Below are 24,228 nucleotides of genomic sequence, written 5' to 3'. Positions count from 1 at the left end.
CTTAAATTAACTGGGGGCTGCACCCAACAAAGATCCCCAATGGCAGAAGATGAAATTATCCCTTTGTTACTGTCAAAGAAGCATAGTATTTTCCAAACACATCTTTTTCTTTCAAAAGATTCAACCATGTGTGAGAGAAGGAGAAGTAGAAATACACTTAGTTCTCTGCTCATTGAGCTGACCTAGTCATGTGGCTAACTCTCAGAAGAGAGATGTCACATGTTTATAAAGCTGCATTACAGACCAATATCCCCAAAATATTAGGGAGCTATCCAAGACCTGAGGAGGCTGCTATGCATTCAGAACAGCTGTATAATTCATTGGCCAAGTCATCAATGTTGCATTCTCTCTGTCAGTTCTGTGCTTGTAGAAAAGTTGTACAGCCTAAACAACACCAGTTTTAGCAGGAGATGCCCATAAAAGAGGAATGAAAAGGGAGGTGTCACAACGCTGCCAAGGCTGTCTTTGGGAAACACATGCAAATGCCAGAAGGCAGACGTCCCTTCTGGTTTTGGCTATGTGCTTGGGTGCTGTCATCTCATTGCAGGGCTTCCATACTGTTGTCTCCTTATCACAAAAGTTCCATACCTTCTTGGTGTTTCTCGTGGGTAGCTCCTCAGAGCACTGACTCTTTCTTCTTCACAAAGCAGCCAACCGACTCCCATTCCCTTCTCACCCAGCCACCCCACTCTTCTATAGCATCTTCTTCTCATTGGTTACAGCTGTGGCCTGTTAAAGTCAGGCCTGCTCCTAATCTTTGATAATTGGCCCAGCTGCAACTCCTTAGGGGTAAGATTACTTTCTACACAATCTTTATTTTCTTATATTCCATCCTCCTACACTTGGCAAGTGTAGAGTTTGAGTAGTTCTCAGTGAAAGAAGGCCTTGCTTCCTTTTCAGTCCAGCAACATCCTCTTGACCTAATACTTCCAGTAGCAAAAAAAGGTCTGAATATGTTAGAGATTAATGGAGATACATTTTTCCAAATTACTACCTCTTCCAAAATTTTATAATTCTACCATCTGTGATCTTCTTTTATAGTTGTTAAAAATCTATTACTGTGAAGCCAAAGTTAATAAAAGCCAGCATATTGTGGAACCTTAACATGCCCAGGAACTGAGCTATTACAAACATGGTATCTTGTCTGATGTCCTGTCACTTAAAAGTTTAGTTTGTAGGGAGTTCAGAAGTGGCTAAACAGCACGGCGGGAGGAAGCCACTGGAGAAGGGTACCTACAGGATTAATTTTTTTTTTTTTTGTATGTAGGGAAATCAGCATGCTTTAGAGAGTACAATAAATTGTAGCATTGTGTAGGGACTGGCAGCTTTGTCCCTTAGACATAGGTTTTTTGAAGAAACTTCTAGCTGAAATTTGGTGACAGGCCTGAAAACAACCGCCTTTTGTTGAAGTACTGCTCTTCTTGATTTACCATGACATTGCAGCAGAAGCATAAATTTTGCAATCAACAGTATGTGTAATATCCTAAATCTCGTTGTCTATAGTTATTAATTGATTATAACAATTATTCATTTATTTTAATTATAATTGATGTAATCAAACAATAATAATTAAGATAAGGAGTCATCAATTATGTTTGAAGTCACACTGAAAAGAAATGCATTACTGGTGGTTTTGTGTTTTAAATTTCTGCCTGAAAATTTACTTTAAACACATATCTTTAATAGAATATATACAAATATATAATGTAGAAATTTTGTAAAATATTTATAGATTTATAGACTCCCCAAAAATATTTTTGTTGAAGAATTTTTATTTTGTTTGTTTCTCCCTGTATAATTGCTTCTTCACATATATTTATTAAAAAAAGATAAAAAGAAAAAAGCACTTTTAGGGTTACTGTGCATTCAGCATGATTGAGATTTCTGAAATAAGTAGAAATTTTATCACTGATATATCAGGTCTGTTTTAGGTCTTACACATACTGAGACTTTTCTTTCAAGAACTGGTAAAAGAAAAGGATAATTTGAAGTTACATGAAGATAGCTGTTTTATTTCCAAAGCTCGTCTGTAATTGGCAGTCACAAAACAATTAAGTTGAATTCTAAAACCAATGCTGGAAATATATATAACTTAATTTTCCAAAATGGTAATTATAATAGATTTCAAAGACATCTGGGATTTGAAATTCAACTTTTAGTTGAAATTAAATCAAATAGCATTAAGTGTATGAGAAGAAAGACCTTTATATCATGTATCTGTACACTATTTCCACAAAAATTAGACAGGGGTGAGGCACAGGTAGTTTAGAGAAAAGACTAATTCCTTCTACCTTTGGGCCAGGAAATTTGCATCCAGAAAAGGGACAAGGAGCAGCAGAAAGTCAAGTTCAGGCAGAAAAGCAAAAAAGCATTTGTACAGATGGAAGCCTTAAATTTCTGAAAAGACAGAATGCCTTCTTTTATAAGCCTTCAACATTTGAGAATTAAGTTTAGACCATAAAAATAAATCAAAAAACCTCACTTTTCTGTCAAGCCAGTCCCCTGCTCTATAGGCATCCCGTGCTTAGTGCTCTCTCTTCAGAGAGTCATGGGTTCTCAAAAATGAGAAAATGACAGAATTTGGCTGATGCCATTTCTTAATACTGACCTATTCTGGAAGGTGTTCAATCACAGTAATGAGCTCAGTATTCATCCCTGTCAGGATAAGAGAAACCTCTATCCTCTTTCCATTCTCTGCTCCTGTCCATTGTGAATCTGGCAGCAAGGTACCACAGGACAGCAGCCAGGGTGGCTGAAAGCTGCAGGAGCTGGCTGTTAGGAGTTGGCTAAGGAGCACCTTGTCTCCTCCAACCCACTACAGCCCTCTTTCTTGTCTCCATCTGTTGTGCCTTGTCATTTAGACCATGAATTCCTTGGCACAAGGATCGACATTTATGATAAATTTAATAGAATCTTCCACAATCCACAGCCTTGTCATGGGAACTAAACATAGTTATTAATTAGACCATCCTTCTCTGAAAGACTTGGCTGATATTTTTTCATGCTGGGAAACCAGGGGCATTCATTTATTATCTCTTTGAGGCAATCCTGTTTATTTACTTGATTGCTTGCAAAGATTTCCAATTCCCAGAAAACAAGAGAAACATCAGGAGGCAGTTCCCATACTCAGGAGCCTCTTACTTGCTGTGGAAGGGCTGCAGAACAAGCTAAGAATCTGAGAAGTTCCTGGCCATCCAAGTCTAAAAATGATTTACAAGATACAAAATACCAGACAGTGTATCAGGCATTCCATAATCCTTTCTTTCAACAGCTGGTCTAGTCATACCATCTTTAGCTTGCATTGACTCTCTGAAAGCTACATCCATGCTGCTTCTCTCTTTTCTGCCTACCTTTTATACAGGCAACATCGCCGTGGGATCTGGGTATGTGTTCATGGTAAAAGAGAACCCCCAGACAGTGCAATTTAGCAAAGCACAAGTCACATAACTGCAACCTACAAAACAAGTTCAGACATCTGAGTACGTGACATTCCATAGCTGAATCCTCACGAAGCCATGAATTTTAAGATGCTATTTTCCTGAAGATAAATAGGGACTTTTTGTTTTGTTAACAAAAGTACTGATGAATATGAGAGTAAAATATAAAACTAGCAGCATACAATTTTAGAGAATTTATAGAAGCCAGGGATTGCCATGTTCTATCCACTCCAATAGGACTTCCCTACTAAGCCTTGACCTTCCACTCTTCATTCAGACTTCTGTGATCTATCATTGTGATAGCTGCCCTGTGGCTCTTGGCCAGAAGGAAGATTTGTTACATGCCCCATCAATTCAGAGAAGTTGTGCTGCTGAATGCTGCTTTGGTTTGTCCTGCACTATGTAATACAGGAAGTTTTCTCTTTACAACATCTCTGGGTATTTGCATCCTTGTTGAACTCTTGGGAACAGAGAACATCTTTTCTGATGCTTGGACTATTCCTCACTCAATACAGTAAAAGCTTTTAAAATATTAATAATGTTAATTATTATTAATAGTAAAGTTCTGGGGTTTAATGAAGGCTTTTAGCTTACAGTTTAAGAAAACAGCAAGGAGGCAAAAGACAGAAAACCTCTTTCTAAAAAATAAATAGACTACAAATCAAACTTTTTCAATAGCTATGCTGATTATCCTTGTGACTTTAAGGCTCTAAGCTGAACAAGGTTTGACCATTTGGGTTAAACTTTAAATTTACAGGTCTAAATTAAAAGCTAAACAGGGATCTTTCTCCATTATCCATCCAAGGAAGTAAGAGTATAAAGACTTATTAGTCAGGATTAGTCAAGAATTGACGTTGGGGGTTTTATTATTCTAATTAGGCACAGGAAAATTCCTATTCCATTTTGTAATTAAAACAATACACATTCTACCACCTAATTATATTTGACATTTTCAAGGTGTTGGGCGCCGAAGTCTATAATTACAGAAATGCTGCTGCCTTAAGCAGAACACTCCATAAATATTCATATATTAAATAGTCAGTTATACTGTTTAGAAGACTTTAGAAACATTTGCCTTTTCCTTTTTATAAATGTGAGACTTGTAGAAGACATATTTTATATCTGTATTTTTAAAGAGATGGGAAGAAAAATGTTCTTTGGGATATGACATACTGTATATAGCAAATTGACTACAGACTTAATCATTAGTACTGTAAGCAGTTATGTCAGAGGTTCATAATCCTTTTGAAGTATATATTTTCTTTAGCAGAACAGATAATTACAGTCAGAAATAATACAGGAGTCCTGTACTGAAGTCATAAGACAGTAAAATGCAATTCCCTAAATTCCTTGATTTTTAAATTAATAATAGAGTCACAGCTTACATACAGTAGTTTAAAGAAAAAGTTATTCACTACCTTTTATTTTAGTGTTCCACAATAAAATACCACTTCAAATATTGCCTATTTTTGATAGTTGAATACTGCCATTTAAAACAGTTGCCTGTCTAAAAATACTGTGATCCAAGTAGAGTTTGCCTTGTGGCTAATGCATAAAGTATTGTTCAAGGAGAGACTTTCCCTTCCTGATATTGGAGAAATGGAAAAATACTGAAGATGAAACTCTGAATGTAAGGTGTTCCATGAGTGGGCCTGCTCTGTGTTTTTGTTCGGGGAAATTAATATTTGGGGACATCTTGATAAAAGGGCATAATTTCTCAAAAGAAGGGACAATAGGAATCTGCTTGGTTTAGCCCACTGGAATAAGTTTGTGTCCTGTTTTAGGGTGCTTTGCCCAATGGGACCTGGACCCTTACTAAGTCATTAAGTATGAGTTTCAAATAGTTATTAATAAAGGACGTTGCAAATGTTTCAAGAGTTAAATGTAGTGCAAAAGGGAAGTTGAGAGATCAAATGCTGTGCAGAATTTCAATGTCCTAGCAAGAACAGCACAGAGTTAGTGCAAGCACTCTGCACACCAGGACAGGGTACACTGTGGCAGCCTTTGGGTCCAGAGGCCTCTTATGCCAATCAGCAGAGTCTCTGTGCAGGCAAGTGTTGAGAGAAGGGCACCCAGTTCCACAACAATCTAAATTATTCCCAGAGTGTGAAGATATCAGGGATGGCCTATTTCATCCTGCACATCTGTGTAATGACTGGAAGCAGGGTAGCCCATGCTGACAGATCATGAATGTTTGCATTATGGTCAATAAGGCTGCATTCAGAACAAAGTGAGGATTATATGTATTTTATATATATATATATATATATATGTATTGTATAATACATCCTGCTAAAGAACTGGACTTCTTCCTGTGATAGGCAAGAAGCAGAACTTAATTTAGTGACATTGTATGTAATTACTCCATACATATATACATATTTCTGTCAGATTATACAATAGTTATACATTATGTATTCACATCATATGTATTACATATTATGTATGTTATATGCTGCACATAATATGTATGTATGGTATAGTATGTAAGTGCAAATATGGATGTGGTTGGGTTCTACATATATATATATACACATACATACATACATACATACATATGCACACTATTTACTGAAGCAAACTTCCTAGATGCCTGATCTTATTCCTGTAATGCTCACAGTACTTAAGAATGCCAATCCATATTTCTTCCCTTTGTACACAATCACAGCCTCTATACTATGTGATATTACAAGGCAATCAAGGTGAACACAGATATAATCAGACAAGCAACATTCTTCCATTCACCACCCTCTTCAGATTTTGCTTGTAAACTTTGAAGACAAAACTCACCCTTTTCAAATCAGCAAATCAAAGATAAGCTGTTCTTTTTAAAAAAAAAAAAAACATATTAAAAGATGTTTCGATTAAATTTAGCTGGAACTCTCCTTCTTTAATCACCCAGAATTACATTTTATGCACAAAGAGCCTGATTTTATAAGCGCAATGCTTTAAAAACTGAAAATTGCATGTTAATGCAAGAAACCATTGTCCCTCTGCCATGTAGAGCAGATTTTATTCATAATTTTCTCCAAATGCATATGGGTCCCATTTTACCTCTGCTTTCATATTGCATTGTAGAATGGGATGAATGACAATGATTTTAAACAATCAGTTGTATTTGTAAATTTGAACTGGGCATTGCAAAAATAATATAATTTAAGTATGCTCAAAATTCTTTTAGGATAATTGCTTTTTCTCCTAATCTCAGGTGCTGTTAACCACAGGTACCTTCATTGCAGTACAGACACCAAAAAGACTCCTTGCATCCCAGTGGCAGAGCAGGAAGTTGTTCTAATATTGCCTTGTTCGTGAAGGACTCTGTAAAACAATAAACAAAAAGTGTTTCTGAGTGTTTACTAAGGAGGATGCAGAGAATAATCACATCCTGCTGGTCACCTCTGAATGCCCATCTGCCAGGGCAGCAAGGCTGTTCTCTTTGTTCACTTACAAACCAACAGCTTTAAAATGCCTTTTTGCTATATCTTCCGTTAAATTACTTCCTTCCACAGACATTTAGTGGTTGATCCTGTGCTTTAAGGAGCTCATGGTGAGCAGTGGTGAATTTGGGCTCCTAGAAGGGCCAACTCTGCTCTTAAAAAATTAGTGGAAGTAATTGCAACGGGTTGGATAACTAAATAGCTAGAGGATAAAAGAATTGTAAACTATAGTCATCAAGGTTCTAAACAGACTGAATCTTGCCAAAGTTAATTGCTTTTTTGGTAGAATTGTGAAATAGATGTGCATTATCACATATTTAGATTCTAGGGAAGGACTGGATACTGGTTTTCATTAACTATTACTTTGAAACTTAATGCAAAATGACTTTGATGTGAAGACTGTCATACATGACAGAGAGTTGCTAAAGGACCAAAAAGGGTGATTGATGAACAGCAGAGTACTGAGGCCCCCATATGGGAGACTGCAGTCCTGATACTTTCCTAAAAAAAAATTAAATCAAAGTTTTTCTATTAATGATTCATAGATGAAAAGGCTAAATTATATGTGCCAAAGATTGGGCTGGGTGTTTTGACTAGCTTGGTAGACAGCAGGGTTATTGATATCAACTGAACAGTACCATATCTCCAGAGAATTAATTATTTAGAGATAGTAAAAGAGGCATGACAAGGAGCAGTGAGCTATAAACAACAAACATCAAAGAGATTTATTAACAGACTATGTTGTCTTTGCAAAAGCATTGCTATTCCATTTCCAAACAGTAATTTGTTGCTTTCTTCTCTTCTAGTTGCCCATACTGGCATCTTCTGTTGTTAGCCTCTATTTTCTTGAACTTACTGATGTCTTCAAGCCAGTTCACTCTGGATTTAATTGCTATGACAAGAGTCTGAGTATGCCATACATTGAACCTACGCAAGAATCTGTTCCCTTCTTGATGTTGCTTAGTCTGGTTTTTGCTGGACCATCAATTACGGTAAGTTTGAAGTGCTAATGTCACTTAATAAAGATTTTGAACAGAGTTTCAGTTGGCATAAAGAAAATAACTCCTTTGGTTTCAGTTAGGCTGTAGAGTGTCATGCAGGTTAGTCTCCTTAGGATTTTAAATTCATGTTTCATTCTTCTGTAACAAAAGGAGATACATTCCTTATAACATTGCCTGTAGCACTTCATCTACTCTCACTGTCTTGATGGTGGGCTTTAATGTTAAGAAACAGCATCTACAGTTGGATGAAAATTGCTTGAATCATTCTGTTATGCTGTACAAATATTTGAACTTTTACAGACAGGACATCTCCATAATCTCAGATATAGCAAAAATCATCAAAAATGCAAGACTTTTTTTTTTTTTAATGCAAGCCTTCCACAGCCCTGAACTTGCCACTTTTGTTAGAACTAGCTTTATTCAGAGAGAAGGTATATCAGTCTTGTCAGTGAACTCAATTACATTTTCCAAAAAAGCACTGAAACACCTCTAAATTATAAGTTAGTCATTAAGAGCAGGCAAAAGTGGGCTGGTTTAATCATTCACCCAAACGGAGGAGATGATTTCAACAGAACCGAAATATCCTGTCAGAATGAGCAGCTGGGTCAGTATTTTATATAAAAGAAAAGTAGAAATTGTCTTTATATATATAAATTCATTTTGTCTGATTTTAGTAGTTCAGATAGGAGCCTTATTTCTCGCACCACTCCTGTCTGGCAAATGGAGAGACAAATTCACCTTGAGTGGGTGATTCTCTGCACCTAAAGAACAGGATCAACCTTTTGAAAGGATCTCTTCTTCCCCCTGACAGCAATGACTATGCATCTCAGTTAGACACTTCTCGAAGGCCAGCTGCAAATATAACTCTGCTTCTAGCTCCTCTTAATTTCCTTAACTTCAATCAGTTAATTCTTTTTATTATACTATCCAGTTTACAGCTACAAAATCTATAAAATGTGACGCCTGTATAAAAATTATCAAGTGCTGTTCTCTCTTTGCTTTCCAAAATGTTCTTTCTTTATTTGTCTCTTTTTTTTTTTAACTGAACAGTTCTTACTGCATTTGATTTCCGTTGCTTTAGAAACCATTTTTGGAGGATTTTGCACAACCAGCTGGCTAAAAATGGTACATTTTGGAATTGGGAGCTAAGACTCTAAGTGATTCTGGTGCAAATGATTTTTGTACCAAATACTATGATAAAAGCAAAACATTAGTACAGGGGTTTGGCTGGGTATCTTAAGTGTTTCTGCTGAGAACAAACTGGACTTTTCTGAAACACCTATAGAAGAAATGTATCTAGGCTTACTTGGGCCCAAGTAGGTGGGAAAACCTGGCTTTCACTTGAGAGAATTTCTGCTAAGCCTAGGTAATATCAAACACCTTAAATCAGGATAAAATATGCCTCTTTAATTATATATTATTTGTTAACGGCTTTGATTATAATTCAATTCTTTCATCATTGCATGGAATTTTGCAACAGAAAATGTTATTCTTGCTTGAATCGTTCTATCAGCAGTACAGAAAATTAATCAGAAGTATACCATGTGAAGAACTCAAACCCATACTTGAGCATGCCTATAAAAAAGAAAGTTTGATAAAGTAAATCCCAAAGCTTCAAAGTACAACTGGCTAAAAGCTGCAAGCCTTAGGAAGATGTACTTCTTTTGTGTTGGTGTAAGCATGAATGTGATGCCTGTGTTAGTTAGAGGCTGAGCAGTGACAGTGCAAAATACACAACCTCCTTCAGTTGCACCAAAGGCATTGACTTCGTATTGTTTGATACAATTTTGGAATGAAGGAACTAGGAGACATTTCTGTCCAATCCTTTACTTTTCTTTGGAAACATAGGCCAGTGAAGCTCAGTGTAAATAGATTACAGTTGTGCCATTGTCATATTGTAGAGTTTAGCATTTTGTAAGATAGTTTTCATAAGTATTTAAATTGATTACACACTTTATAAAACCTGTAAAAGATAGAAAAGAAAGCATGAGCTGTGTGAGGAATTGAGGATCTCCAGTAATGTTGCATATCCTGGCCTCTGTCCACACTTCGGGATTTACTGCAGTATGAGACAGAAGGTCATCAAGACTCAATAAAATAAGGGTGTGATTAGCCACATTTTAAATATTATCAAACAGTGTATATATAAGAAAAAAAAAAGGAAAAAAAGTGTGCATGGGGAGCAAGACAAGCAAATTTCAGTGTCAATCCCTCTTTAAAACCTTATATAAATATTAGAATAGGATTTTTTCTATGTTATTTTTGTTGATATAATACTTTTCCCAAGACTGGAGAACATGTATAAATCTATTCACTTTAGAGTAGTTTTTTATACAAAAAAAAAAAAAAAGATCTAACATTTTATGACTTCTTTTCCCAAGCCACTATTACACAAGGCTTGTGTTTGGCTTTGGGGCTTTGCATTTTTGCATTTTTCTCTTTGAGTTTTTTTTCTCATTATTAGGAAGTAGAAAATGCATTTTAAAAGGTCTGTTCTGTAGCCCTGAAGGCTTACAGAAAATAACTACCTGTATTATTGACATATGTCTTATAGCTTGTGACAGAGATGAAATTTTGTGTATGTATTCAAAAACTGCAGGAAACGTCAGTGTGGAACACCTGACCTGGACTTGAAGAAATTACCAAGATAGATATTTTATGTCTGGACCATAGATACACTTGGATTGCAGCATGATTTCAATTTGCTTCAAAGAACTCTGAATCTGATCCTCTGATAGATTTTCTCTCTAGTTACCCATTCAGAAATGTTAGGACCAGTTATTTAATCATATCAGTGAAGGTTCATACTCTTATCAGCCACTGACTAAAAACCTGTTTAGAAATAACAATGTCATTTCCAACAGAGATCACTAGGACATCAGATCACATTGATTTGGGGAATCAGTTCTCAAGGAGAGAAATTCACTGCTGGCAGTTTCACTCCTACTGCCCATTATGCTCTGGGAGTTTTTTCCTCTGGAAATGCCAGCCTCTGAATTTTCCTTGACATGGGCCTTGCTGTTTTTTTGCTCTATCACATGAGCTAATCCATCTGTCTGGTGTTTTCCCTATACCAGACCATTCCCTAGAACTTGGCTAAAAACTATTACAGTTTTTCTGAGTTTTAAGTTTGGAATACTACTGGTTTCTCTGGGAAGCTTCAGCAATAACTTGATCAAATATAGACAGATAATAGTGGCCATAGTTCTCAGCTAATTAGAATTCCTTTACCGCTGGTTTTTCCATGTTGTAGGAGAACCTTCACAACTTCAATCTTCCTGGTCAAGAAATTTCAATTTATTAAAACTTAAACTACTAAAGAGTTAGACTAAGCTTTTCCACTTTACCTGCCCTTTCCTAGGGTGGAGGAGTTACTATAGACAAATACCACCAGCAATTACAGCAGATTCAGCATAATTCAGATGCCTTGGCATGGATTAGTATTCAATGCAGCTGTGGATAGGCAAAATGACTGCTTTTGCTGGTGAGAGCTGCCTCATTAATTGTAATATTTCATTCCAACCCTTACTCTGAACTCTGTACAAATCCTGCACAGAATTCAAAATAGTCACACTACTGAACAAGGAAAACAATAAAATCTGAGGCTGAAAATGTATAAATGTGTCTGGATTTTCCAGCAAGTGACACCATTTTTTATTTATATTCTTCCTTTTAGAAACTCTTGTCTAGGGTTTTGGTCATAATCTGTTTTGCTTGGTCTGTTGCAAGGGATCATAAGGACAGAACTTTTTCTGCTGCTGTGGATCAGGTTAAAACCCAAGCCAAATTAAACAAATACAGAAGAACAAGCTGTCACATAATTAGAAGCTGCTCAGGATTGCTAGGCCTGTGGCCAAGACTGAATGCTAAAACCACTTCAGGAGCACTAAGATATTGCAGTGGCTCTGGATTATTTTAGAGGTGATATTTTATAATTACTGCTTTTTTATTGTGGAAGCATCAAGTTTCAGCTGTAGATCAAGGCCTGGATACCACTGAGCACTATATACTGTATGCCATTTGCATTTAATTTCAGGGCCATCTTCTTGTCTGCCCTCATTCAGGCTAAGTTGCATTACTTTATGTTTACATATTGATATAAATCTTTGAAGGTTGAGTGCATGTCAGTGGATGACATTGGTTTTGTTACAGTTATATTACAGCCCTTTAAATTCAATCAGGATCTTCTGAGTAAGTGCTACATTCAATTTAATGGCTCCTTTGTCATTGCAGATAATGATAGGAGAAGGAATTCTCTACTGTTGCCTGTCCAAAAGAAGAAATGGGATTGGAACAGAGGCCAATATTAATGCAGGAGGATGCAACTTCAATTCTTTTCTTAGAAGAGCTGTCAGATTTGTTGGTGGGTTTCAATTGTTACTCCCAAAAAAGAACTTTCCCCATACATTCAGTTTTCACCATGCAGGTTTGCTTCTCCGAAACAGCCTTTCAGAACAGTGCAGAGCTGTCACTAGCACAGATCTTCTGCTAGAAAACACGGGAAGAAACTCAGACTGCAACAGAGCAGCCCCATACTCAGTAATGCAGCATCTACACTTTCCTTTTCCCCTTTCCTCTCCTGTACTATTGTCAGTATTTCTAAAAGAGTAATTTTTTCCTTCCCTGCCCACCTTGAGCTGGCTGCTTTTTAATTATGTCAGTGTATAGCTTCCCCTGCCTGTCTTCAGTGCATCATAAGGATTCAACCCAACTGTCACAGTATTCAGCATGACAGTGAAAACTTGTCAGAAACTCTCAGTAGGTTTGACATTCTTTTTCTGGAATGTGTTTATCTGCCTCTCAAAAAGGGCTAGAATCTGGCAACTTAAATGATGGAGGAACATGTCAAATTCTTTCATTTTACTTTAATTGTCATTTATAAAAAACTCCACTTTGAAAGTCAACTGGACTTTGATCCCCTTCTTACAGTTACTTTCCTCTCCCAATGAGTGGCTAAAGAAAAGGTTTCCTCTGTTTCAGAAATCTTTCATTAGAGAAGGCAGCCTAGGCAAAGATGACCAGCAGGACAGCAGACTGAAAACCTGGTAGAACTGTTCCCTGGGTTTTGGTAGTCTGGCAAACAGGGAAGTAGTGGCAAGTGAGGTTGTGCAATCTATGACCAGTAAAGCTTCATAAGAGCAGCAGTGAGGAAGAAAGCAGAGGCTTTGTGGATTACACCATGAGCAAGGACTGTAAACATACCCCACATCCACTTCTCCTGTTTGGTACCACCAAGGAAACAAAGACACATGAATTTCATCCCAAATTCCCACTCTGATTTTAATGGCTTTAACATTCTTTCAATTTTAGGATGAAAAGTAAATTTATCTCTATGAATAAAAGTAAGGAATTATAGATAAATCTTTAGGAGAAGAGCAGTTGAAAATGTTCAGTAAAGCAATTACATTACTTCAATTCTCTTGTGAATTATTAATCAGTCTGAAGCATTGATCCCTTCTGAAATAGACTTGAATATTTGGATTAGTGACAAGGACACAATACTCAAGAAACATCAGAGGTGTGAAGGTAGCCAACGTTATCATCAGCTGGTGATTATGTGGTAGCAAACAGAGAACAGGTCTTCAGAGCAATGATCTAATGGGCAGTTGTCCATACTCCTAGAAACCTCTCTTCCAGTGGGAAACTCCAAGGACTGGAGCACATATGCTCTCCCCAAATAGCTGGCTACTCTTTCGTTAATTCAGAAAAATTCTTTCCAAACTGAAACAGCTCCAGTGTAGCACTCTTTGATGAAAAGATGTTGGAGGACATCAGGGCATTAAAACAAAATTTTAGTATCAACAAGAAGGAAACAAGCATAAACAATTCTAATTTTTATATTCTTTTGCAATAAGCTTTTGTTCTGCATTTAAATTCTCTTATTCTGCATTTAAATTTCCTCAAATCTAATAACAAAAGCCATCAGAGCTCTGTTGAATGTAGTTTATACTATTAATTAACCTAATTAATGCATACAATATAATTAACAAGCTCTGTTGATTTCTTTCCTAGGTGTTCATGTATTTGGTCTTTGTGCAACTGCTCTTGTTACTGATATTATACAGCTATCAACAGGATATCAGGCCCCATATTTCCTGACTGTTTGCAAGCCTAACTATACATCCTTAAACGTATCTTGCTCAGAGAATTCATATGTTGTGGAAGATATTTGCTCAGGAGCTGATCTCAATATTATCAACGCTGGAAGGTTGGTTCTACTCTTCAGTGTATACATTTTAAAGTATTCATTTTATTTTCTGTCCCAGTTTCAAGATTTTTTTTTCTATCTAGTTAAAGTCTCTGATTTAAAGGTGAATGCATAAATGTCTTTTTAGTGATGTTCAATTTTCTCCATAAAGTTATTTGCCTAGCAGTGGGCTTTGGAAGACCTTGTCATGTTCCAAAGCACATTCATAAGCAGCTGTTCTGCCCCCTCAGAGGAGGCAATTTCCTATAAATTGGTCACTCGGTATAGCTTCTACTGCTTTTGAAGTGGTATAAGAACAAAGTTCCCTGTAACAGGCAGGGGAAGAAGTCTCCCTAGTGTTTGGTCTGAGACCTCTGTATAACATGCATTACAGCTTGGGTGTTTGGGAGTTGTTGGATAAGTTTGTTTTCTCTTTCTCTAATTATTTTTTTTATAAACAGCATTGAAAAAATATCTTTTTTTAAAGGAAATACCACAGTAATACAAAGCTGTGTGCTCCCAAACCAATCTTTTCTTGCATGGTATTTCTAACTGTTTTTTTCTCGCTTTCCCCATAACCATTTCCTGATACTGGGATATTGCCAGTGAAGCCTGATGCTTGCAAGCAGTGTCTTGCAACTGCATGGTGTCCCAGGGAAATCAGGACATGATTACATAGGAGCAGGCAGAAAAATTGTCACAATTACATCTCATTCATTTCATTATCTCAAATATGATGTCTACTGCTTTGAATTGACTGCCTGTAACAACATTCCAAAATCACCAATCACTCCTAAGTTTAAATACCATCACTTCTAAGAAACCAGTGAAATTAGTTGAAACATATTAAGACTAAGCAATCCGGTTTTGGGTGATTCTGTTTCCCTAGAAAAACAACATATGTATTGATATCTCAAAGTTATTCCCATCATAGAGGATACATTTGGCTATCTCTAATATTCTGGCACCACCCACAATTTCTCCTTAATTCAATTTTATTGCATTTTTTCTTTATTATTTTGTTATTTCCTTATGCCAGTCTCAACTTTACCAGAGCAAGTGCTACTGGTTCTTCAGTAGCACTTGCTACTTCCTTCAGTCACCTATGTAGAAACTATGGTATAACTTCTACAATACAGGAGGTTAATTTGACTTCAATAATTTCAGTATGGAAGGAACTTGTTCTGAGTTTGCTAATGGCCTTCATTTTTGATTTGTACTTCCCAAAAACTTTGGCTCCAGAAATTTGCCTCTGGAGTGCTATATGAAAAGCATAGAGAGCAGCACATAATTATCTAACTGATTACATCAAATCATTTTTCTGCAACATCCCAAAATATCAAATGGTTTCTTTTGTCCATCTTTTCCTCTATTATCTTCACAGAGCCTTTTCAATCACTTTTGTTCAGCTCTCTAGTGAGGTCTCTGTCCTCTGTCATCTCTGATGTTCTGACTCAGTGTGACTCTCTCTCTCTCTCAGTAGGACTCTCATTGTTGTTCCCCCACTACACATCCCCATGCATGAGCATTTAGAGTGATACATTGTCATCCAAGTTCAGGACATGTTTTCTTTGAAACCTTTGTTCATCTTTTCAATACAAAAAGGCTACATATTTTTAGCTGGAGTTATTTTAATTTGAGGTTAAAAGATAACAAATAGAGGAACAAAAGCAGTGACACCATTAGAGAGTACTGAGAGTGCATTTAGTCTGTTTGCCCTGAAAGCATGTGAATAGAAAAGAGAATAAAGAGAAAATTGACTGTGCCATTGTGACACACCTTCTATACTATTAAAATGCCATCAAATTAAGGTTAAGTGCTAGAACCGTTCATAGGACTCAAATATACACATTAGCTCCACAGAGATGCTAAATAGATTTCTATTTCATTAAAGCCTGAAAAGGTAAAGGAGTTGATTAGCTATTATAAACATTTACTTTATTTTTTTTTTCATGTCTTTATTCCCCAGTCCTCAAACCTGAGCTTGTTCTGCAGGAGCACTGTTTGTGAAAGATTTGTTCAGGGACTTTAAAAATAAAATAAAATGAAGAGAATTTATGTCTGTCTTTAGAAATGCAAAAGGAGCCATTCAGATTTCATCTTGGCCAGAGTCATGAATCTGCTGGAGCCATAGGCTCAAATTCAGGTCAGCAGAGTGGCGTTCACACTGAACTACATGCACATTTTTAACTGCCAATTAATTATGTAGAACAGACAAGGCAAAATGCATAGGAAAGAAATTTAGAAAGCAGACTCTGCTGCTTTGCAGAACAAATGTCTGTCTAAAGTTAAAGAACTGTGTTTCAGTCTCTGCTATTTTAAACTAGCTCACTCAGGAGTTGCTAGGAAATTGACTGTACTGGAGCCCAGTTAGGGTGGCAAGACCCCCATCTGTGAAGCCAAATTATAGTTGAAGTATTTATCCCAAGCTGAGCTTTCTCAGGTGAAAGTTTCTGTTGTGACTACAAGGTAGACATGCTCGTCTTCACCAAGACATGGCATGTTACATTACATATCTATACCATTATAAAGAGAGAAATCTTCACTTTATCTGACTCATTCCTAGAGCTCAGAAGTCATAGACTTTTTTAGGGCTTCTGTGATCTAGATGTCCACCGCAGAATAGGAATTACTGAATTCAAACCCAGCTTTTTTCTCTCTCTACTATGTAAAAACCTCCTTCGCATTCACATCACTTTTCTTTAGCTGTTTTTAGAGAATTGAAATGGTCCAGTCCACATCATTCAAGTCTCCAGGTATTCACTGGGAGCAGAAGGCCCTCAGCAATATCAAGAGCAGACCTGATATTGTCTGCTGTCTCAAGAGTTTGGACATGTTTTCATTTATTCTCTTTCTCTGGTCATCAAGAAGGGGCCCAGTAATTCTTAAAATACCCTCCCTGTGCTGTTGTTCTCCATTAGGTTCTGTCATGATGTAAAGTGCTGGTTTGTTTTTTTTAAATAAACCTATAGACATAGCAAACAAAGATGTAGTTTGCCTCTCTCCAAGAAAAATGTCACCCAATGACAAATGTTACCAATAGATCACATATTGCTTAGGAAGTATAAGATGGTTGTGCTGCTCAGTGGTTTTTTTCAATGAGCACTAGCACTGTGCATTTGAACTGAGAAGTATAATTTGAGTGTCCTTCCTTGGCAGAAAGTCATTCCCTTCTCAACATGCCACCTTGGCAGCCTTTGCAGCAGTGTACATTTCGGTGAGTAACCAACTCTGTTCAGTTTCATTTATACAAGACAAAAGTCAGAAAGTAATTTGCTGTATATTGTAAAATTATGTGTTGCCTGGATATCTTAGATGGATGGATGGATGGATGTTTTTATCCTACTAATCTGAAAGCAAAATAAAACTACTAATAGAGCTGATTTTATTGTAGCTATTAAAGAATAAGGAAAAGATTCAACTGCTTCATATTCTTTTTTAAGAAGAAAACAAAAGTGTTGTGTTAAAGTATGTTTGATGCCTCATATTATTCTCATACAAAATGCAGTGTTAATCTGTCTCACAGAGTGATACTTTAACTTACCAGGCAAATTAACTGTTATGTATGCTGCCTTTTCTTTGTTGTGCTGCTTTTAAACTTGAGGCATTAAGGGCAATACATTGGTGTGATGTAGTTTGATTTCACCTCCAGAGATTTGCAGCATGGATGAAATGGCACAATCACTCCCAGAGGCCTTCAAGGTGTTACTGCAAAGAAAGTGAATAAAACCCATCAGTCACTAGCAGAGAATTGTGGGTCATGCTGCAGCAATCACAGATGATTTTGCACTTCTGAGCAGTAACATTTCTTCAGTATGACCCACAATGTCTGTACTATAGACAATTTACTTGAAGTTTAAAAAGTAATTCCATCACCTACCTTGTGCTGTAAAAGTCAGAGGAAAAGAGCAGTAATGACCAGTTAATGACATTAGATAATAGTATTCTGCATGTACTGAGGGCTTGTCAGTATTTATTCTGCCCAGAGAAAGACCAGAATTGGGAATAACACTGATGAACCACCTCTACTTAATTTTTGTAACCTCCCTGATATTATGGTCCTCAGTTGAGAAATGGCTCTCTAAAGCATCTGGTGGCAGCTTTTGTTGGAACAGGTTACTGCGTTCATCTGGCACGACATCTGGCTTCTGTATTTCACAAGTGGTGGCTCCTTAGTCACATTTATAGAACATTTAGGTGCTGATTGGGAACAGTACTGAGGCATAAAATACTTATCCTAATTGATGTAAATTAGCAACACTGCCTATGTTTCTGAAAATCTATTCCTTGTGATTTCAGATCTTTCTGCAGAAAGTGAGCAAATTTTAACAGGGCTATAAAGTAAAATTAAATGGATCACTTGTAATATTGATGTGTACTAGTGATCTATATATAAAAGAAACACTGAACATTAGAATCCTCTTAGGTATATTTAAGTTTCTTCAACTGCTTCTTTATTTCTTTCTTTTTCAAGATGTACTTCAATTCTACATTAACGGACTCCTCAAAACTTCTTAAACCACTCTTGGTCTTTGCCTTTATCATCTGTGGAATTATATGTGGCCTGACTCGTATCACCCAGTATAAGAATCATCCAGTTGATGTTTACTGTGGCTTTCTCATAGGAGGAGGAATTGCTCTCTATTTGGTAAATATAATGGTCATGGTTAAGTTTAAAAAAATTAAACTTATAAAGCTGGAATAAGAGTACTGGTTATTTTTATGAAAACTTACCATCATGCTCACATGCCATAAGTATAAATAAAGTCAATATGTGTTGAAAATTATGAATTAGGGATAAAGACTTTAAAAGCAAACAGGAAAAATCAAACAAGTATTTCAATGTAAAGTTCCATAACAGTGCATAAAGTGGAATATAATCATCTGGCATTGTATACAGAAATGGTTCTAACTTTATGGGCTTTATTAAATACTTAAAAATACTCATATTTCTAATCCACACTTAAAAGCATAACACAAGAAAAATATTTGATTAATTGGTATTTGTTGCTGATCTGAGTTGATATTGACAGTGTCTGCTTTATGATCTCAAAAAATTATTGAATTAGTATGAGCAACTCATCTGAGTGAATTGCTGAATTTGCAGGAAATTAAAAGCAATATAATACACTTGTCATTCTTTGGAGTTCTCAGGGAAACCGTGCAGGGGAAAAAGGATGGTCAAATCAGGTTTTTCCCGTGCTTTTCCTTTGTACTGTGTCAAAAGGGATAGAGCACCTTGGAAGGGTCCTGTAAGGAAGCATGTAGGTCATACCTGTCAGTAGGAAGCTCATCAAGTATTTGCTTTTGCTTGCTGCTCTCAGTATGTCTCCAGCAGGAATTTGCTGCCCTGGCTGCTCAGAGAGCAACACAGGTGCCTGGGAGCAATCAGAGCTTCTGCTGACACCACTGCTTGAGTGTAGGCAGGTGAACAGAAGAGTCTTAACAGGCAGTGGGATGGTTTTACCCCCCACAAGTCAATGATGAATTTTACTATAATACTAAAATAAGTTCATTTCCTGACCCCCTTTTCCCTGTGATAACATAAGCTGACATACCTGCAGATGGTCTGCAGGTCTGCAAAGGTGACCAGGGAAAAATGGCTTTCACAGTGGCAGAAGAAACAGCAGTCAGAATAATAACAGAAACCCCATGAGCTACTAAAGTCAGCCTCTATGACTGCACTGTGAGCAGAAAGGCACTCTCTCAAGAATATTATTTCAAATGATTCTCTGTTGTAGATCTACCTAAACGGAGCTGCTGTCCCCAGGTTTGAAATATACAAACAAGTATACTTTATTTTGTGAGATCATAGAGCAGAGAGTATGTTTTCCTGGATACCCAGTGCTCAGTAAATCTGCCCTCAAAACCACACACCAATAGGAGGATGGGGAGGAGAAATAATGTGAAACTACAAATAATTCTGAAAGGAGTATAAAGAACGAGTAACTCAAGTGATTGAGTTAGATATTTGACCCTCTGACAGAATACCCTCAGTGGAGTCTTTTTAAAATAACAGCACTTTACATTGAGTCTACTGATTAGGAAAATGTTTTAGAAGTAAATCTTATTAAAGTTCTGCACAGCTCGGAAAGCAATTGATTTAAATTTGATAAATTTTTCTATTATGTAGATATTGTATTACATGGTTATTGTGCGGTAAAAAGAATCTGCAGATGGCAGAGATCAACTCAAGCTGTAACAAGATTCAGCAAATCAGGGTAAATGGTACTATAGTTGTAAAATAGCTTTGCCTAAGAGACTACAAACATCTATTTTACTATTTTTCTAGCAAAACATTATTTCTGTATCTGTATCTGTTGCTTGATAAAAAGAAGAAAGCTTGTGGAGGCTAAATCCTAACCTCAACTATTTATTGCCATGAATAATATGCCCTAGTGAGACTAGTTCACATGTACCTAGAGGTACCAGATTGAGGACAGAGTCTGGGCTAAGGCTATACTAGTGAGGAAATAAACTAGTATGCTTACTTGCATACCTGTCAGTTTAGCCAGAGTAATTATGTCACTGAATTCTGTAGAAAAGCTAAAGAATGCAATTACAGTACCTTAAAACATGTCCTTTTTAACTTTCTTAACCGACTGTTGATGCTTCTGTCCAAATATCAGGGCATCTATGCTGTGGGGAACTTCTTACCAAGTGACGAGAATGTGTTTCACCCAAATTTTCACAGAGAACCTCTAAGGTCATTGACAGACCTCAGTCAAGATGCCAACAGAATCCTGCCAGGTAAAAATGGCAGCAGCAGCGATGGCATTGTCTCTCACCGTACAGAAAGTATCCTGAATAGAAACCACAGAGATTCAGGCTCTCTGACCAATCTCAAGAGAGCAAATGCTGATGTAGAAATAATAACACCACGAAGCCCAATGGGAAAGGAGAACATGGTTACTTTCAGCAACACTTTGCCAAGAGTCAACACACCATCCTTGGAAGATCCAGCAAGACGCAATGCAACAATACACGCATCAATGGATTCTGCCCGTTCCAAACAGCTGCTGTCCCAGTGGAAGAACAAGAATGAAAGTCGAAAGTTGTCCCTGCAAGTGATAGAGACTGAATCTGGCCAGTCACCACCAAGGGCTATCGAAATGAGGTCAAGCTCAGAACCCTCCAGAGTGGGTGTAAATGGTGATCATCATGGCCCAACTAGCCAATACCTGAAAATCCAACCTGGCAATGTTCCAGGTTGTAACAACTCAGGTCTTACTGGCGGGCCAAGGGTCTCTATTCAGTCCCGTCCTGGCTCATCCCAGCTAGTACACATTCCTGAAGAGACTCAGGAGAACGTGAACACATCACCCAAAACTAGTTCAGCTAGAGCTAAATGGCTGAAAGCTGCTGAGAAGAGTGTTGCATGCAGGAGCAATAGCCAGCCAAGAATCATGCAAGTAATAGCCATGTCTAAGCAGCAAGGAGTGCTTCAGGGCAGTCCAAAGAGTTCAGAGGGAAGCACAGTGACCTGTACAGGAGCCATCAGATACAAAACCTTGACAGACCATGAGCCAAGTAGCATTGTTAGAGTTGAGGCCCATCCAGAAAATAACAGACCTGTAATTCAGATGCCATCAGAAGGTGAAGGAAGTGGGTCTTGGAAATGGAAAGGTCCTGAAAAAGTCACTCTTCGTCAAACATATGAGCTAAATGATCTTAACAGAGACTCTGAGAGCTGTGACTCCTTAAAAGACAGTTATGGGTCAGGTGACAGGAAAAGAAGCAACATAGATAACACTGAGCATCACCATCATGGAATCACTACAATAAGAGTCACTCCAGTGGAGGGAAGTGAGATTGGCTCAGAGACTCTGTCCATTTCTTCTAGCCGGGACTCAACACTTCGAAGAAAAGGTAACATCATTTTAATCCCTGAGAGAGGGAGCAGTCCAGAGAACACCAGAAACATCTTCTATAAAGGCACATCCCCCACACGAGCGTACAAGGACTGACAGGAGACATATCAGCTGGTCCATGCCTCCACAAAGTAAACATGTCTTGACACAGGTTCTGCTCCCTTTATTTTGAGCTGACATTTACCTTTATGTGCCAAATTATTGACCAGCAGCCCTGCATTGCTGATGTGCAATGGGCACGAGCCTGTGAAAAGCATGTGGTGAGGGGAAAAGCACAATGCCAGAACTAATGTGAAACATTTTCATGCAACTCGTTTCTTCAGATTCAAAACATTTATCTGAGGGTGATGATGTCAATTAAAAGAACGGTCTTAAACACAGACACTGTATTTCCTGAATGTGCCAACTTTTTATTTTATATTTGTGTCCAAAATTGACTGACTTTTTCACAGCAAAGGCTGTATCAGTGGTATATATTCACCTTTGCAGAATTTGCACCAAATCTTTAATACAGAGTGGTGCTGATGATAACTTTACATGTTTTGAAAAATTGCATAATTATTAGACTCTGCAAACATGACATATTGATGTGCAGTTACTTTACAAGTAATATTGCTAATACTATGATGATGCTGGCTGCATTCATTTAGCGTAGGAAATATTTACAGCTTTGTTATAGTGGATCTGTCACATTCAAAGGTTGCAAAGGTTTTGTGTAGTTCTTTAAGATGTCTACTGCAACAAAAAAATGTGTGGGTGACTTTCCATTAGAATGGAATTACTATCTATTTTGAATAGTTTTGCTGCTACTGCTCAACTTTTGTTTAAGAACAGGTGCTACTAATGAAGAGGCTGCTTCTTAGTGGGCTAACTTGTAGAATTGTTTTAAATTACATTTTTAAGGGGTCTTATCAAGTACTACAAGTGATTCAGATTTTACATTTTTAAACTTCTTATTCTGTCCTTCAGCAACCCTTCCATTTTTCTATTAGTTTTTAAACAGATAATGCAGGACACCAATAACTGCAAGATGTGCAAATGTGAAAGGTGAGCCATGAGTAAATAAAAATAGATGGCAACTTTTCCTGACCAGCTTCCGAGGAGACAGGAATTAATATCATAGCTCACACTTAGAAGCAGTCATCCACCTCACTTGCTTAGTATGCTACAAGAACAATCACAAGTTTCACCCCAATCACCATCACACAGGGGATTTGTGCTTCGCTTTAAAGAATGGAATGCCTTGGTATTGCAGAATCACTGAACAAGTGTTGCATTGTGCCACTACTACAGTTCACGTCCCTTGAGACACCCTCCAGAGCCTTCTTAAGCATGGTATTTTTCCTACCACTGCCACTTAAGAATATAAAAGGTCTCTTCACCTGAGAAAACATAAATTATTTTAGTAAACTGAGCTTTGGATATAATGAAAAAACTTGCCTGCTAAAAATCTCCATTGCCAAAAATTGTTCAAAGGATAATCTCTGAAGGGAATAAGCTTGGCATATCCCAGAATGGGCCTGCTAGAAGAAATGCCTCATTTCATTTGGCTCTGACTTAAACCCTGAAGGAAGCCAGGGGCAGTGCTCACCCACTGCAGCTCTTCATTCTCTCCTAATTCTACCTGAAAGAGAGCTACTCTCAGACACCTGGCAGCTCCCCTGCTAGCAGGGGAAGGGAATGGCTTAGCAGTCCTCTCACTGAAGAAGATCCTCTCACTGAAGAAGATCAGGTCTATTCTCTGGCTTTGTGAGAGAAGTGTTTTGGTCTAAGGCCTCTTCTCATTTAGGGCCTCAGAGAACAAGATACATTCTCTATAGTCAGAACCTGTCTACAGACCCTACCCCCCAGAACTCTAAGGAAAAGCCCACCCTACCCCAGGCAAGTAGGAGGTAGAAGGAAGAATCATCCTGTTCAAGAAGATAAACAGCACAACACAAACATAGACTAAAAAAACCAAAAAAAAAAAAACCCAACAACATAAAACCAAACAACAAAACAAAAACCCAAAAAAAAAGACCTCCAAACCAAAACAAAATCCCAAACCCAACCCCAAACCTAAGTAATATCACAAGTATGAGGATGGTGTTTGTGAGTCAATTGAAAGCTTTATGTGTACTTCCCAGTTTTACAGGTGCTCCAGGCTTAGCTGAATGCTTGCTGTCAAGCCAACTGTGCCAAGCTATGCTTCCCTCACCTGCCCATCACCCAGTGCTGTGGAAGAGTGTCAGTCCTTAAGGAAATCACCACACTCTTTCTGTTATTGATACAAGATGATCCCATCACACTTAGGAT

At 37.5% G+C, this 24,228-nt stretch overlaps 1 protein-coding gene across 1 annotated transcript in view; it reads left to right on the top strand.

Annotated features, from left to right (window-relative positions):
• Positions 1-23,906, top strand: part of PLPPR4 (phospholipid phosphatase related 4) — a 29,361-nt gene extending 5,455 nt beyond the window's left edge. Inside the window, exons 2-7 of the mRNA XM_058808925.1 lie at positions 7,681-7,866; positions 12,109-12,238; positions 13,888-14,083; positions 17,222-17,279; positions 18,537-18,710; positions 20,692-23,906. Coding sequence (XP_058664908.1) covers positions 7,681-7,866; positions 12,109-12,238; positions 13,888-14,083; positions 17,222-17,279; positions 18,537-18,710; positions 20,692-22,029 — 2,082 coding nt within the window. The 3' untranslated portion in view covers positions 22,030-23,906. The remainder of the gene's footprint in view (positions 1-7,680; positions 7,867-12,108; positions 12,239-13,887; positions 14,084-17,221; positions 17,280-18,536; positions 18,711-20,691) is intronic.
• The last annotated feature ends 322 nt before the right edge of the window (positions 23,907-24,228 follow it).

This window comes from Ammospiza caudacuta, chromosome 7, assembly GCF_027887145.1.
Source record: "Ammospiza caudacuta isolate bAmmCau1 chromosome 7, bAmmCau1.pri, whole genome shotgun sequence".
In the NCBI taxonomy this organism is placed as follows: Eukaryota; Metazoa; Chordata; class Aves; order Passeriformes; family Passerellidae; genus Ammospiza; species Ammospiza caudacuta.
The sequence above is the reverse complement of the archived record's forward strand: the minus strand, read 5'-3'. Positions and strand labels throughout refer to the sequence as shown.